Source organism: Quercus suber, unplaced genomic scaffold (assembly GCF_002906115.3).
Source record: "Quercus suber isolate HL8 unplaced genomic scaffold, Cork oak 2.0 scaffold_52, whole genome shotgun sequence".
NCBI classification, from domain to species: Eukaryota; Viridiplantae; Streptophyta; class Magnoliopsida; order Fagales; family Fagaceae; genus Quercus; species Quercus suber.
Genome location: NW_027069517.1, coordinates 409,797 through 427,638, shown reverse-complemented (window position 1 = coordinate 427,638; position 17,842 = coordinate 409,797). Strand labels below are relative to the sequence as shown.

The 17,842-nt window shown below is 36.5% G+C and overlaps 1 protein-coding gene and 1 pseudogene across 5 annotated transcripts; one reads left to right on the top strand and one right to left on the bottom strand.

The window, feature by feature from the left end:
- Positions 1–3,153: 3,153 nt before the first annotated feature.
- On the top strand, positions 3,154–12,218 carry LOC112031013 (protein NRT1/ PTR FAMILY 5.5-like; annotated as a pseudogene).
- Positions 12,219–12,717: 499 nt separating this feature from the next.
- Positions 12,718–16,771, bottom strand: LOC112031017 (protein NRT1/ PTR FAMILY 5.5). Of its 5 annotated transcripts, none has more exons than XM_024063684.2 (5): positions 16,563–16,771; positions 16,135–16,205; positions 15,511–15,725; positions 14,044–14,558; positions 12,718–13,769 (listed from the first exon to the last, which is right to left on the bottom strand). In XM_024063684.2, the coding sequence occupies exons 2-5, from the start codon at positions 16,163–16,165 to the stop codon at positions 12,935–12,937; spliced, it is 1,596 nt and encodes a 531-aa protein (XP_023919452.2). In that variant the 5' UTR covers positions 16,166–16,205; positions 16,563–16,771; the 3' UTR covers positions 12,718–12,934. The 5 variants fall into 5 exon arrangements, with proteins under 5 accessions (XP_023919452.2, XP_023919449.2, XP_023919450.2 ...); XM_024063681.2 differs by having other exon boundaries at positions 16,135–16,189; positions 16,563–16,770; XM_024063682.2 differs by lacking the exon at positions 16,563–16,771 and adding an exon at positions 16,311–16,493 and having other exon boundaries at positions 16,135–16,189.
- Positions 16,772–17,842: the final 1,071 nt, after the last annotated feature.

The window sequence follows — 17,842 nt, the reverse complement described above, 5'->3', positions numbered from 1 at the left end:
AGTGAAGTTTATGAAAGCCAGAGAGTTGGTTGTGGTTGCCTCTACTCCTAAAAAAGTGAAGGATGAAAAGAAGAGGAATGAGGCTAACCAACGGGTGCTGAATAAGCCTTGTAACCAATCGGTGGTTAGAACTGAAGCCAAAGGGAAATCACTTCCAAAATCACAAAGAAGTCCAAGAATTCAACATTTCTATCATCACTGTGGACTTCAAGGTCACACCAGACCAAATTGTCATAAGCTGAGGGCATTGAAGAATGCAAGTGATCAGAGGTCAAAAGGACCTAGAAATGATAAAAGGAATTGGGCTGTTGAGCAACTAAGAGGTCAAGATGGTGATTTCGGTGTGATGGATATGATGAAAATGATTGATGTATTTACCACTTGTTTGGCGAGCTTTTCTAAAAGGTTTGAAGGCCACAACATTCGTACCAAATCCTATAGGGATATCACTCCAAACGCACGTGCCGTGTGGGTGAAAATGGATACTCATGCATAAGCATTACAATATGTCCATGCATTAATTCTTCTGATATTTAGGGACATTTGCTCATGCATCACAACATGCACAATTCAGTGTGTGTAATTTGCTTCTAGTTTATAGCATGTATCTTTTACAAGCTTTTGCTTTGCTCTTGTTTTTGTTGATTTTCATTTATTGTTCTGTTTTAAGTGTGTTCAAAAATTCAAAAACCCATAAAAATTGAAAAATCTTCAAAAAGTTTGATCATTTGTGTTGGGTATATCACATGTGAGTTATGCCTAGTACCTTCGTACTAATGGTGTAGTAAATTTACGAGCTTAGCTTTTTTTATATGCACATTTATCCGCGTGGAAGAAATCTTGAAAATCTATGTGTGATTGTTATAAATAGATCTTTAAGCTTTTCATGAATGATTGGTCAATAGTCTTGATGGTCTTGATACTTGCATAGACTTATGCCTATATCTCTTTTCACGTTATTTATTTTTATGTTTTTGCAATAGAGCTCTCAAATTGTAAATCTCAAAGTGAAAATGAGATATTGAGCTGTAAAAGTCTGTCGCACATACTAGTATTTGACTAGAAAAAAGGGAAAATGACTTTTGTATTGAAATGTATAGTGCTCAAAAAACCAAAGGCTAATTCTCAATGTTGAAATATTAAAAATTTCAAGCACCGATCTCAAAAAGAGATGTATTATCCAAAAAAGGATCAAATGTTATGATTTATGCAGAAGCCAAATGAAAAGCTTCTAAGTTTTGTAATCAATGTGTGGGATGTCATATATGTTTATTTCTATAATTGAGATAGATTACTTGACTTAGTACTAGTTGTATATGACTTGATTGAATTGATCATTGAAGTTTCACTCTGATCTAAGAACTATTTCACACTTGATACTCACCCACAACACACAAGACTTTGATTCAATGAATGCTTATCTCATTTGTGTTAATATACATGTTCAAATGTGATGTGTATGCTCAAGTACTTGTTGAACAAACCCAAAAATATTTCTGAGTGTTTTATTTGTTTTTGAAAGTAATTTAATACTTTCGTGTTTTTAGTTTTTGTTCAAAATGCATTTTTGTGTTTTTCTTCAAAAATTGGTTCAGATGTTGTTTCGCGAGAAGCTCGCGACTTAGAGCTTCCCGCGAAAAGTGCTTAAGGGAAATAAATTTTTTTATCATGTCACACAGAAACTCTCGCGACTATATCGCGACCAACAGCGTCTCGCGAAATGCTGTTTGACCAAAATTGGATTTTTCCAAATTCAGATAGAAGCTATCGCAACTGTATCGCTACTGTCTCGCGACTTAAAGCTTCTCACGAAAGTTTTTGTGCTTCAGAAGTCTTTCTCGTGATTGCGTTGCTACTACCTAACCCGTGAAAAACGCGTGTTTTCAGTTTTATGTAGTAGATGTGACAGTTTTTCAAACACTTTGACATTTCCCTCGCACTAACCCTCTTCAAACCTTTCTCAACCCAAAACTAGTTTTCATCAAAACCCCATCATTTTCAAGTGAAAATCTCTGCAAAAACACTTCAATGTATGTTTTTCTTAACATTTCTTTCATTTTGTTTTAAATTTTGCATATTTTAACTTAGAGTTTTGTAAATTGGGGATTTTTCGAAAATGGGTTGGGGTTCTTCATTTTGCAAAAATTTTTCAAAATTTTTGATTGGGCTGAGTCCCATTTGGTGTTTATGCATCTACGTTGGCCCCTTATGGCAGTTTTATCATGTATTGAGGCATATTTTCACTATGTTCATGCATTTTTCATCATTGTTGTGCATTGTTGCATGTTAGGTGTTTGACAGAATGTCCCAGTGACATTTTTGTGCTAAATTGGATTCAAGTGAATTCCAATTTCTGGGTTTATATTTGTTTGACCGTAACTAACTTGTTTTGGTCACTGTTTATGTGTTTCACACACTTTGCCCATGTTGCACACACTAGGCACACACCTAGGCACCCTCTAGGCACACCTCATGCATCTCATGCATCAGCACATGCACACACATGCATCTACATATGCACACACATGCACAGTTACTTAGTTTCATGCATTGTGCCTATGTTTACTTGTTTATCTGCTTTAGCATGTTATTTTGAGTTTATGTACTCTGTTTTGAGTTGGTTTTACTCTGTTTTCAGGTTGATTTAATTTGAACTAACTTGAATCTAATCAAGTTTTGTGTTCTGGTTTGTGTTTCTACATTTGGTTCTTTTCTGTGATTGTGTTACTTTGCACAGATGGCTCCTACTAAGCATGCAGCCATCAAGAAATCATCCAAGCGTGCACACACTGATTCTAATCTTTTCAAGTCTGCTGAAGCTGATATGAAGTATAATGACTGCTATAAGGACAAAACGATCATCATGGAAAGGGTTGTGCAATTGGAATCACTTGAGGGCACTTTCATACCTGAGGTGTTCAAAGAAAGAATTTGGACCAAATTGCTAAACTTAGTTGGGGTTGTCTATTCAGAGATAATCAAGGAGTTCTTCTCAAATGCTGCTGTCGAAGGGGATCGTATCGAGTGCTAGGCAAGGCACAAAGAATTTGTAATTACAAGGGAGATCATTCAAGACTTTTTAGAGGTTTGTCCTCCTTCACAGCCAATTACAGTGCCATATGAAGACAGATTGGGTTCTATTACTAAAATGATATGGATACTTGGTGGCACACCAAAGAAAACGTCCATGAACACAATATCCTTCTCACCAGAGATGAGAGCTTTGGCATATGTGTTGATTCACAACTTGTATCCAGTTACCAACCCACTACACTGTCAGCTCCAATGACAAGATTTCTGTATGATCTCTTTACCCATAAAGAGATAGATATTTGTGGACATATCATCCATGTGTTGAAAAAGAGCATTGCCAAGCAAAATTCAAGGACTATAATGCCTTTTCCCTCACTGATTATGGGATTAATTACTAAGGCAAAACTGAAACTCCCGAGTGGTCTGACAATAGTCCAGAGAGACTATCCCATTGGTGCACACACAGTTAATAGGAGCACAGCTCACATCAAAGGCTCCAAAACAGGTGTGCACACGATACCACAAGATTGAGTTGAGGACGACAGTGGTGATACAGAGGAGGAGATTGATAGATTTACGTCTGTTCCAGAGACTTCAGCACAACCATCCTCTTTTGCACCAGCATGAGGATCAGACAGACTGGATCACCTTCTAGATAAAATGGACCAGATGGCTCCCATGTGCAGCACACCGCGACACAGTTTGCATACCTCCAAGGACAGATCACTGCATTTTCTTCTTAGATCGAGGACTTGTCCATGGCGCAGGGATCAGATTCAAAACCAAATCAGTTCTACCCCTTTGACCATTCCGGTCAAAAAGGGGGAGAAAATTTTGAGGGGGAACTGAGGAAGAGCATGCACAGTGTTAGGGGGAGCATAGGTTTAGGGTTAGAAACATTGGTTATTGGTTCTCAGGCAATTTACTTTTGTTTATTTTTAGCGTTCATAACTACTGGTTTTATGATTACAGTTTTTACTGCTTTTGTTAAAAGCTTTGATACTCTGTTTTAATTTATATTCAGTTTTTGTGATTAATCTCTATACTTTGTAGCATTGTTTGTGTACTTTTAATATAATTTCTATATGTCTTAAGTATTTTACTATTGTACCCTAGTAGGATCTTGTATCCTAGATGCAAATACTTCGTGTATTTTGCATTGGTTGAATGTTAGACATGCAATTGATCCTTGGGATTGTTCTTAATTGCATTGCATATCCGGATGAGCATTTACTTGCTAAATGTTCATTGTAGTCATTCTTTAATGATGGTTTTTGTTTGATCAAGATATGCTTGCATGTTTACTGTGTTTACAAACTTGATCGCACTTTACTTGCTCATGTACGTACCTTGTGTTCAACTTGTCATAAGCTTAATGAAAGTTTTGTTCGTATGCAAGAGTTTTAGGTTACAGGTATTTATGTGCAAGTGTTTCACAGCTTCTAGTTTAGGTGTGAGTGAGTTTTGCTATTGTTCCCAAACTCACGTTTAAGTCTAGTCTATTTTAGGGGTTTTGTCACGGAATAGCCAAAGGGGGAGATTGTAAAGTTGTTATTTACAACTATGTGTTTTGTTGGCTTTTATTCCATGCCAAATTTGATTGTAATTTTATTCAATTGTTTGTACCCTATATTTATTGTGGGATTACATTGTAAGGGTTGTGTGATAGAAAGAGTAGTGTGAAGACTCAAGCAATTGAAGATTGAAGAGTTTTCGCGGGTAGCTCGCGACTTAGCATCCCACGAAGTAACTTATGTGCCTTGCACATGTTGGAATGCGAAGAGTCAGGCCAGATGGAGACAGCTGTGTCTCGTAAGTATATCGCGGGTAAGGCCTTCCCACGAGACACTCGCGAGACATTCTGTTCTGCTAGCCTGTCCAGTCTGATACACACTTTTTGTGCCTATACTATTTATACCCATATTACCCATAAATGTTGAGGAGTGCTTCTGAGAGGAAACTCTAGCCAAACAACTTGAGAGTTAGAGATTGTTATACCCACAATCCTCTACATATCTGTTTTGGGAATTCCTCAACTCCTACCTCTCCATTTCTATATCATTGAGAGGTTGATAGCCCAAACACTTACCACACCATTTTAGAGTGTCAAGTGGAGTTTCGGTACTGTTAGGAAGCATTGGAAGAAGCCAAGGATGGCAGATGCAACATGGAGCTTGTTGCGGGATCCAGAGAGCTAGACAAGACACGGTTCCGAGAAGTTTTGTTGGAGTAAAAGCTTGGAGGGCTTAGGTACATCGGTTAGATTAGACTTGAAGGGTCTCTTGCTAACCCATGTATCCCAACTGATTGTCTAGTGGATCGATTTTCGCTTGGAGGGCGGCGGAGAGGTTTTTCACCGAGTTCTTCGGTTTCCTCTATGGTAACACATCGGCGTGTTATCTTGTGTTTACATCTTTCTTCTCTACTCTTTTATATTCCATTTTACTGTTGTGTTGCTTAAATTATAGATTAGAGTAGTTTGTATGTTTGTCCGCTCGCATTTACACTATTCCATACTTAGTATTAAGTTAGTGTAAAATCAATCGAGCCGTAACTTTTAATTGGGGGTCTAAACAGCTCTTGTGTTTTCAACACATTTTCAAGCTTGTAGAAATAAACAACTAGAGAGAGAGGGGGGGGGGGGGCTCCCCCCGAAGAGGAAAATAAGGAAGAAAATGCAAATCTTATTAAATGGATGAACCATTCTTTCCATACAAATTGGTCCGAGGAGGCCACATTTACATAAGAAATGTTACTATTCACTCTTCTTTTTTCTTAATGTTCTCCTTGTTTCTTTTCTATATCCTTGTCCTTCTGTCTCGACCCTTTCTCTGTAAACCCCATTTTTCTTATATACTTCTCCTTCTCTCATATCTTAACCATCCATCCTTACCTAACATACTTCTTATCATGACATTTGTCCCTTTCTATATCTGAAGAAAGTGGTGGAAAGAATCTGCAAGACCCCTATTTTTTGGGTCACTACAATCCACCCCCCTTACGGGCATACACGTCCTCGTGTGTGGGGCCCACACTTCTAACTAGGGAATGACTCTGATATCATTTATAACGACCTCGCCCCAACTGTGTAAATATTGTCCGCTTTGGGACTCATACCCCTCATGGTTTTTTTCTTCCCCAAAGCACACAGTAGTGGGGAAAAAGGCCTCTACATATTGAAGGGAGGTTATTCCTTATAAACACATTCTCATGTGCTTCCCTAGGCGATGTGGGATTCTATGGAATGCAAGACCGCCCTTTTTTGGATCACTACAATTATCTGTAACGACCTCACCCCAACTGTGTAGATATTGTCCGCTTTAGACCCATACCCCTCACAGTTTTTTTCTCCCCCAAAGCACACAACAGTGAGGGAAAAGACTTCTACACATTGAAGAGAGGTCATTCCTTATAAACACATTTTCATGTGCTTCCCTAGGCGATGTGGGATTCCATAAAATACAAGACCCAGTTTTTTGGGTCATTACAATCCACCCCCCTAACGGGCACACACGTCGTAGCATGCGGGCCCACACTTCCGACTAGGGCATGACTCTGATACTATCTGTAACGACCCCGCCCCAACTGTATAGATATTGTCCACTTTGGGACCTATACTCCTCACGGTTTTTTTCTCCCCCAAAGCACACAGCAGTGGGGGAAAAGACCTCTACACATTGAAGGGAGGTCATTCCTTATAAACACATTCTCATGTGCTTCCCTAGGCGATGTGGGATTCCATGGAATGTAAGACCCCTCTTTTTTGGGTCACTACACTTGCACTGTTTGGGTCACTTTCTAATCAATGCAGCTGATAAAGCTGTCGCCCACCATTAAATACGGAGGAAACAGGCTACTCCAAACTAGAAACTTCCCATATGATCTCATATTCTCTCTTCATACCCTTCTCTCCACCTAGAACATCTCAGATTCCTATGACTCATCCCTTCCTTTCCTCGGGTGACCTTTCTCCTCAGGCCGTGGCTCGTGGCATCCCCACACCAATACTGCAACTCTTCAACTTCATCCTCGGTCCTCGGGCACCCACAAATATATATATATATATGATAATACATGTGACTCAACTTTCATGGTTCATATGTCTTACTATTTTGGTTATAGAATAATTGTATTTCTATTTATTCTTTCAATTTTTACTATAATTATAAAACATACATTTTTAGTCATAAAATTTTTCAAAACTAGCTTTCTAAATAAAAAGTGCTACATTAACATTTTCTTAGAAATTTTTTATATTAAAAGGAAAATTGTTGTGACATTTAGTACATAATCAACCATAAGTGATTTTGATGTAAAAGAATTTCAAATTTCATTTTGATAAATTACAAAGGATTAAGTAGAAATGTATTAAAAACAATAATTTTGTATCATTTCTTTTGTTTATATTTTGTTAATATTATATAGTGTGAGAGACCGCGCCCCCGACCCGTTTTTATGAGATGTTGGGCCAAACCCACATGAATGGGTGGAGTCGTGTTATTGCCCCTCAAAATGGAGGTTCGACTAGTTATATTTTCCCCTTTAGATTAAGGGTTTTACAATGGAGTCGCCACTTATTTAATTGTTGGGATAAATAAGAAAACCTTTGATCTACTAACCATTGATCTAAGTTCGGAGGCTATATTACAAGGTAGGAAGGTGTTAGACACTCACCTTGCCTGGTGAAACCGGTCTTCTAGACTATGGTGGCCAACAATCATATCATATCATCTAATATGTCAATCAATTTACATGTTGAATATAATGTGTGTGCATGTGATAAACCCTAATTCAAATTATTAAACATTGCATTTGGATTGAAAAATAAAATTCTAGTGAATGTGTGTGGATGGTGATAACCTAGATTCAAGGATTTGAAAGAATTATGAAACAAACATGTTTTTCATATTTTTGATGTAGATTTAAGATTAAAACTAGTGTTATGCATGAACATGTGATGAACAACCAAGAATATGTAAAGAACACATAAGAACATTCAAACATATTCAAGAGAATTTAAATAATCACTATCATGCTTTAATCCTAAATTCTCATCATGGCAACACAATAAACAAGTTAGGGAAATGGATTATACTTTCATACAAGATCCATATGGTGGAGGAGGAGACTCTTGGTGGAGGTTCTAAGGGTGGAGGAAAAAGAAGAGGTAGGAGAGGAAGAATGAGTCTCACTCAATACCTTGAGTCTCAAGAAGACCAAGATATAACAAGACTACTCTACTTCACTAGAACTCAAGAGAGGAGAAGAGAGTGAGATTTTTTTTGTGTGTGCTCTAGAATGAAGGAGAGGAAGGGTTTATATAGTAGTGGTGGAGGGAATATGAATGGAAGGCTATTTAATGAGGGTTGACAAGGATTATGAACCTAGATCTCATTTTAGCCTTGGGAAAAATCTGGTGCATTAAATAGAGAGATTGATGGGAGTGGGGAGCAAGCTAAAATTCGGTTTTTCCGAAGCTACTGTAACAGCCTGTAGAGTTAACTTCAAAAAATCATATCTAACTCAATTCTAATCGGAATTGTCTTGTTCTTGTGCTCAAATTGAAGCCCCGGATGTCTAGTTTCTGGAAAAATTAACCTTATTCACATATTCAAAATATTTTGAGAGATATCGATGAAATGGTGAGCAGAGGTCATTTGTTAGAAAATGGTGTCAGCACAATTTACATTAATAGGTCCCAAATTAGCTCCCAATTGACATTAAATGGCTCCAATCACTCCAATTTCAGACTTAATTCTTTCCAAATTTACTCTAATTAAAAGATAATTACACAAATTACTCATTGAATAATTAATGTTTAACTATCTAATTAATTAGGTGTATGCAACCTCACCATAAAATGTAGTCCTAACCAATTAAATTATGACACATCATTGATCTCAAATTGATTACACCTATAACCAATTGAAATCAATTGTTCATAATCACATATTGTCAGACTCAATTTGTGATAGTACATTTTAGCCATTAAAACTTGATTTGATGATAACTTTCAATCTGGTGGTCCGATTAAGGCTTATAACCAGTCGATTTGATCGTTACAACATCAAGATCATTTTGATGAAATGGGACTAAGGATCTAATGGCTAGAATCAAGATGCATCTTTTCAGAGTGAAAGTACCCTTTTACCCTCCATGTGAGGTTAAATGCAGGTTGTAAAATGGGGTGACAACATATAGCTGTTAGTTTTATTTTTCATATATTAATTTAGTTTAACTTTTAGGACATTACTTATATTTTGTTAATGTTAAATATAGATGCTAGTTTGGTGGCAAACTGGCAATGATGGTATGATCTTATAGGCTTTTTTTTTTTTTTTTTTTTTTTTTTGTGTGGAATATAATGTATGCTTATAGTTAGAACATGTGAGTCACATGTAGCATATTTGTTTCTTACGGTATAGGTCAAGCAAAGAAAAAGGAAATAATTCGATTCAAAGGAATATGAAACTGATTAGAAAAAAATTATGCTGCTCATGGACCTCATTTTTCTTTCATCAGCCAAAATAACACCAAAAAGAGGTAACTTGTTTAATATACGTCTTCTATGGCTTCCTTCTTCTTCTTTTTTCTTCTCTTGGTTTCTTTGTGAACCTCATTTTGATATACATTTGATCTTTAAGTTTGCTTGTCATAATCTTTATATAGGAGATCCTACAAGGTAAGCATATTTTTGAACTTTATGGTCTTCAACCATAAGTGCTGAACTTAGTATTTTAATATACTGGTTCCAACTTCCCACTGTTTTTGTAGTTTTTTGTATTATAGAAAGCCGAGGTTTACTGGTCAACGTGGCATCCTTTTTCAGCATATCAGGTAATCCAAGTAGTAGCTTATAAAAAATCTACCATTTTCAGTACTACATTTGCTTAAATTATTATAAAATCTAGCTTGTAAACTAGTGCAATGCAACTGGATTTTTATCTGAACAAAGTTTATATTATTATTTATTTAGTTTTAAGGTATCATAAAAAATATAACATGACCAGGAGACCGTTTGGCCAGCGCGTTTGCGTCTGGCTTTACGTTTTCAGCTCCTTTTTTTTTTTTTTTTTTTTTTTTTCACACACGTTTCAAGCTTTTTCCAGCCGTTTTTTACTGTGCAGCACACTGTTCAATGAACAGTAACCGCAATGATTGACTTTTCAACTTAAATTTTACTGTTCATGGACCCACAATTTTCACTTTTCAACAACTTTTTCATTAAAAATAGGTCCCACGGTACTATTCACACATTTAGAAAATTATTTTGCTACAGTGTTTTCAGTTTTCAGCTGTATCCAAACGGGCCCCAGGTCTAAGAAAACCTAAACGAATGCTTAAGTTTGAATGCTTATCAAGGAGAAGGAAGGACGTAAATGAAATACAAATTCACATGCTATAGAGAAAATAAAGTTATTTTCCTCTACAAAACATTGAATGTTATTTCTTTCAAAAGAAAATAAAGTCCCCAGCATTTTATCCTTATTTTCCTTACTTTATAAGTAATATGGCATCCATCTACAAAATCTAGCATATTTTGATGGGGGAGGGTTTCCATTTGCTCCATTATTTCATAAATTCATCCAAAAATTATCAGGGCAAAAAGCAACTATGTTGAGGAACCATTTACGGCCATGGATCTTTAAAATATTAGGATTAAGATCCTGTAGACAGTAGAGTTCTTAAGATAACTCCACTGGAGACTTTTAAAACCCCATCTATTCATTGTGAAATAAGTGGATTGATTTTCCCCCCATGATAATGCAGAATATTCCACCATACTAGCAGCTTACGCTGTGTGGGTGATGATGACATACTTGACAAATGTCTGGAGGCTTAATTTAACCCATGCTGCGGCAATTGTGAACATGTTTACTGGTGCTGCCACCATAATGCCTATCGTCCTGGCCTTCCTTGTCAATTCTTTCATGGGTGACTTTTGGATGCTCTTGGTTTAAGTTGCTTGAGTTTACTGTTTATATTACCATGTCAAACATCATATAATACAGGCGCAACAACGTAGAATGAATGATCAAGAAGCCACATTAACTTTGACTACATTAGTAGTAGGAGCAACATTAGATCTGAAAATGTTATCCAATTCATTCTTTTGCACCATATAGGCTTTGACAAAGTCATAGAACTTTTACGAGAAGATGTACTAAGTATTGGGTGTCACTGCAGGGGATGAGCTTCTTGGCAATGTCAACACCACCTGTCCTTTCAAATGTTGCAGGCAACTGTAGTGCATACAAGCCAGATTGCATTGGTGATGCCCAAAAGGTTCTTTTCTATACAGCGTTAGCCCTCATAGCTATTGGGATATCTGGTCACATCACATCCTTAAAATCTTTTCTGAAACAACAATTGGAAAACCCAACACCATGGCAAGTGGCAGGCGGCTTTGGTATGATTCTTTTTCCAATTGTTGGATGTATTGCGCTTCCATATATAAAGCCATGGTCTGTTCGATTTGGAATAGCAGCAATATGTACCGTAGTGGCAACTTTTCTATTCATATGTGGCTCATGTTCATACAAACATAGCAGCAAAGAAGAGGAGGAGGATACAAAAATCTCTATACGCATGATACCCATGTGGATGACATTCATTATGTGTGGGGTTGTGATTTCCATAGGAAACACTTACTTTTTAGAGCAAGCAAAAAATATGAATCACAAGGTTGGAAAATTAAAGGTCCCTCTTCCTATATTTAAAATTTTCTATGACCTTGTAAAAGATTATTTCACCAAACTGTGTCAAAGTAATTTTCAGGAAAATATTTAGCCTCGTGTAAAATCATGGTAGCAATGCTATTTTCTATACTATGTTGTATCACAGCTGCAAAAATGGAAACCAGGAGGCTAGATGTGACTAGAAGGCATTGTTTACCTGACAAACCTAATGGCAAAATTCCAACGAGCATGTTCTTGCTCCTTCCACAGTATCTCCTTCTTGCTGCCCTTGATGGAATCTCTAATTTCAGCATTGATTATTTCTTCACTGATCAAGTTCCTGCATCAATGAAACCTTACTCGTGATTTTTCACTTATGGGGCAATTGGAACAGGAACTGTGGGTAGTGTCCTTTCAGTTTATGTTGTTGGAAAGGTCAGTGAAAGTGGAGGGAAACCAAGTTGGTTTCAGGACACACTGAATAAAAGTCGTTATGGAGGGATTTGAACTTTATTAATATTTGGATTTAAAATGACTAGGAGTAAAATTTCTTTTCAAATTCATAATATCACAAATGTTTTTGTTTAAACAAAATCCCCACAGCTTATATCATCGTGTGTTGTTACATTTATACTAGCAATTATTTTTATAATCCTTTGATTTTAAATACTCAAATCAAAATAAAACCTTGGGAATTTTTTCATTCTGCTTTTCAAACACACCATGGATCTTAATTATGTCTGGCCTGGTGTCTCCGCTGGTGCAGTGAGCCCCTTCACAGGCAGGCAGGCAGGCTCGCATGAAGTGGTCATTTCCTGTAGGAGTTGTTTCAGTGGACTCTCTATCCCCTCCATTTTGCAAAACCAGAGATTCGTTCTTGAGTTATAGTCCCTTCTCATTTCATTGTTAAAAAAGCCCTTATAATAATTTCTTCTTACGTTTTATAAGAAAAAGAAAGGAACAGAGAATTAGGTCTGGTGAAAAACATTATCAAAAAGGGGAGAAGGAAAAAAAAATCACTTCAGTTTCATTAACTTCAGCTTGTTGATACGCTGCACTTCACAAACCTCAATCAATACAGAGAATACTGACACATTGAATTGGAGAATACAAGGAAATGGATGTAAAATGAAATTCATCTAAGAATACTAACAACAACAACAACAATAATAACAATGCACATCATCTTCCTAAGGTTTGGTAGGTTCTTCATTCTTTGATGTTTAATCAGCATCTTTATTTGGTGGGTCCCTATAGGTGTACTGCAATGCCACCAAGATGTACAAAAAAAGATTTATACAACTCAACACTGTCAGTGTCCAATAGTAGTTATCCAATCGACTTTTATTCAGTGTGTCCTGAAACCAATTTGTTCTTCCTCCCCTTTCACTGAATTTACCCACAACATAAACCGAAAGGACACTACCAACAGCTCCTGCTCCAATTACACCGTGGCGGAAAAGTTTCAAGTAGCGGCTCATTGAGGCAGGAGCTTGATTAATGAAGAATTGATCAATGCTGAAGTTAGCCATTCCTTCAACGGCACCAAGAAGGAGAAACTGTGGAAGAAGCCAGAACATGCTCATTGGGATTTTCTCATTACTGTCATTAGGTTTGTCAAGTAAAAGGTGCCTTCTAATCATGTCAAGCCTCCTGGTTTCCACTCCTGCAGCTGTGATACAACATAATATAGAAAACAGCATTGCTACAAAGATTCCAAAGGGGGGTACACATCTTCCTGGAATCATTAATTTTTCAGTTAATTTGACATACTTTTTATGGAACTTGTCTTTTACAAGGTCATAGAAAAATTTAAATATTGGAAGAGGGACCTTCAATTCTCCAACCTTGCGATTCATATCATTTGCTTGATCTAAAAAATAAGTGTTTCCTATGGAAATCACAACCCCACACATAATGAAGGTCATCCACATGGGTATCATGCGTATTAACCTTTTAGTATCCTCCACCTCTTCTCTGGTGCAAAGTTTCCATCTACTTTGTTCAATCTGCTCTTGATTTTGGGTTTGGACTTCAATGGCAGCCTTGTCAAGGCACCTGTATTAAAAAATTATGTTTCAGAAAATATGTAGGCAACATGTGGTAAAAATTTTTGTAGCTTGTAAGTCATATCTAATAGCTGATTACATATTGTAACATTTCTGCCAACTATTAGAAGTTAGTAAATTGGAAAATAGTTATTGGTAGAAATCATGAACATTGGTGAGGTCATATGCTTTGTAATAACTCTGTTAAACGCAAAAATGTGGGCACTTGGTTTCGAAATAAATGACTTCATATTATCAAGTTTCTAGGTTGAGAGAGAAAGAACCTGAGACTCCGCGTGTAAGGCTCCTGAATATCATTTGGTGGGAGATGACGAAACATCTTGGAAGCAGAGGCTACAAAGACTCTACATAGAGTAGTAAGAGGACTCCCCGGTGGTCTAGAACCTCTGTATGAACACGAGCCAGTTGTGAATATAAATGTTGCCACTACAGTACATATTGCTGGTATTCCAAATCGGACAGACCATGGCTTTATATATGGAAGTGCAATACATCCAACAATTGCAAGAAGGACCACAAAAAGGCTGCCTGCCACTTGACGTGGCATTAGCTTTGGCTTTTCAGAATTTTCTTGAGCACTTGTTTGGTTCTCCTTTTGTTGTTCCAGGAAAGACTCTAAGGATGTGATATGACCAGATATCCCAATGGCTATCAGTACTAATGCTGTATAGAAGAGAAACTTTTGGGCATCACCAATGCAATCTGGCTTGTGTGCATCACAGTTCTTTGCAGCATCTGGAAGAACATGTGGTGTTGACATTGCCAAGAAGCTTAACCCCTGCAGTGACACCCAATAATTAGTACATCTTCTGGTAAGTCCTAAGACTTTGTCAAAACCTATACTGTGCAAAAGAATGAATTGGGAAACATTTTCTGATCAATAACATTGTCATAACAGCATTACAAATTGATAAAAATAATTGGCTTATTTTTCAATGCATAGTCCAAAAGATAAAGCAGGTTAATAACACACATCACTCTGAAAATACAAGGGCATTGCAATGAGCACCCAAACTACAATATTCTGCAATTGACACCCTTCTTTAAGATTAATTTGTAATGTTCACTGCATCATCCAATTCAATATTTTAATAAACATATTTATGAGTAGCTATTCACCTAAACTATGAAAGGATTTGCAATGTCCAACCTAACCTATAAATTTTCTGCAATTGACAGTTTTATTTGAGAGAAATTTGCCCACAAAAATTTACATAGAAATATGGACGGCAGGGTGAACAATGTAAGTTAATCTAAAGTAGGGTGTTGATTCCATTACGTTATAATTTAGGGTGGGCAATATAAATGCTCCCAAAATTTAAGGCAGATAGCTGCAATTAATTCAAATTTAAAAATAAGAAGAAGAAGAAGAAGATATGATCATGCAGCATAATATTCCTCAGTCAAAATAATCCATGTATCAATGATGTTTGAGCGATTTATATAGATGAGAAGCCCAATGTTGCTCCTTGATCACTTATTCTACGTTTTGTGCCTATATTACTATGATGTTTGAAGTGGTAAATATTTATTTATATAATTTCAATTGTTACAAGAAGTGGGAAGGGGGAATTTGAACCCCTAGACCAGGCACTGTGACTGAGCTACAAGACTCTTGGCGAAATGACAAATATAACTAAAGTAGATTTAAACAACAAAAGTGGCAATACTCGTTACTCATGGCATAGTAGAAACACATTTAAAAAATGAGGGAAATTTTGAGAACATACAAAGCTATAAGCAAGACTAGAGAGCAAAAGCATCCAATAGTCACCCATGAAAGCATCGACAAGGAAGGCCATGCCTATAGGCATTATGGTCGCAACACCAGAAAACACATTCACAATTGCAGCAGCATGGGTAAAGTTAAGCTTCCAGACATTTGTCAAGTATTGCATCATCACAAACAGGGCATAAGCAGTTAGTATGTCAGCCCATATCAGAACTGCAACGGAAGAGGAGAAAGTGTCTTTATAATACACCAATAATTAAATAAACAGAAACTCCAAGGTGGCTTAATATATGGAGGTATAATTTGTAATCCTCTAGTTGAACTATGCCTTCGATGACATAACCATCAAGTAAAATAACTGGCTTTAAAGCAGTAATCACCAATTGAATTAATTGAAATCTTACAAATTTCCGTTGGTATACTTGGTATCAAGGGTTGAAGAAGTGCCTTTTCCATTGGGTTTCGGATTAGAATGTGGCAAAATCAGAACTACTAATTTCATACTGAATGGATGGGATTTTAAGAATTTCAAGGTGAAGTTACCCAAAAAACTCTAAAAAGATCCTAGTTGGAATATTATAAGGAATTACTTTTTGATTATTTATAAACTAGTGCTAAGTACCTGTTATTCTGACAAAGGAGGAGGATGCCATGTTCACCAGTAACCTCAACTTTTTCTGTATTACAAAAAAACTACAAAATCAGTTGGAACAAGTTCTGAGAGAGAACAACCAAAGCAAAATGCATCAGAGATATTTGAAGTTGCAAGAATTGGGAAAATTTCTGTCTACCAATCACCTTTCCCAGACCCCAAAGAAGTGGGAGGTTTGTGGACGGAGTAGACCTCTAAGAAGGTCAGCAGACTCAACACATATATAGTTAAAAAAAAAAGCTTAGCTTCAAGAAATGGTAAGCTTTAGGACTCCTAAGATTATGATAAACAAACTTAAGATCAAAATTGTATCAATAAGAGGGATCTTTGAGAAAGCATGAAAAAAAAAAAAAAAAAAGAAAAAGAGAAAAGAAAAAGCAAGGCCTAAAAGATGTTACCTGGGGACCTGGGGTTGAAGGAATATTGTAGTACAAAGCGTGGGAGGGAAATTTCTGGGAGAGACAATGTCAGAGGGTAGCCTCCACTGCGTTGATGCTCATTATAGACACTCTTCAGTCATTCAACTTTTCTAATTCCTCGTAAACCGTGGTGTTGTATTCTACGCATGTCAGTTGACTTCTTAGTTCTTAGTCAATAGATAAAATCTATTGGGTATGCGTTCGGATAGAGCGTTTTCTTCTTGCGTTTGCGATTTTTGTTTTGGAGATGCATTTCACGTGAGAATGTGTTCTGTGCACTGTACATGGGACTCACTACTTCTTTGATCAACAAGTATTTCACGTGAAAATGTGTCTTTAATTTTTAGTAAAATAAGCAATATTCAAACGAATCTTAGTGTCATCTTTCTTCGTGTATCCAAGAATGTGAAACACGAGTACTAATTCTGTGCCCGACAGCCAAACACAAATCTATATATATATATATATATATCTAAAAGCTTAAGTGTAGCATTTATTTTTATTACGCTCTAGTTGAGCCACATCAGCATCTATATTATTATTCATTTTCTTTCCAATTTTTTTATAATTGTTTTTAACAATTTTTTTTTTGTTTTTTACTTTCATCAACCTTCTTCTTCCCTCACCTTTTCATCTCCTCACTATCTTTTACATTAATATCACTCTTTCTCTTCCCCTTCATCTTCCTTTATTTTGTCTCTTCTTATTCATACCATTCTATTGTTAAGAGTGCACACAGAAACAACTAAAACAATCAGTGTTTTGATCAAAAGGTTCAAAAGTCCAATGGAATGCCCAACGACTAGTTTTCTCAACGGCTAGTCTACATATGCAACGGTGTCGTTCTGCTTATACTGTGATGTAAATGTATTTAATAATATGCAACGTTTAGGACTTATGTTATTGGTTGAAACACTGCGTTTAGTCATCATGCATTAAGTTCAAGTGGTACGCTGCGTTTTGTAGATCATTAAGTCTGTCTGTTGAGCAGTTAAGCATTAGTTAGTTAGTTCTGTGATTCAAGGGATTAGTTCCTTGATTCTAGGGATTTGATTCATAGTGTGAACACTATTGTAGAATCTTTTCAACCTTAGTAAGATTCTCTTTACTTACTATAAATTTGTCACTTTTTCTTCTATTCTATGCATAGTTTCCCTTACAAAAGTTTTTTTTTAGCTCTCTCTCTCTCTCTCAATTTTTGATGGTTTTTTTCTTGCATCTCTACTTTAGGTTAATAAATTTGTGTTCCATAGAACTCT

Coding starts and splice junctions, on each gene's coding strand:
- LOC112031017 (XM_024063684.2), bottom strand. CDS start 16,165: ATGGCATCCTCCTCCTTTGTCAGAATAACAG. Junction 15,726..16,134: donor CTCCTTTGTCAGAATAACAG/GTACTTAGCACT, acceptor CTTCCGTTGCAG/TTCTGATATGGGCTGACATA. Junction 13,770..14,043: donor CCTTACACGCGGAGTCTCAG/GTTCTTTCTCTC, acceptor TTTTTAATACAG/GTGCCTTGACAAGGCTGCCA.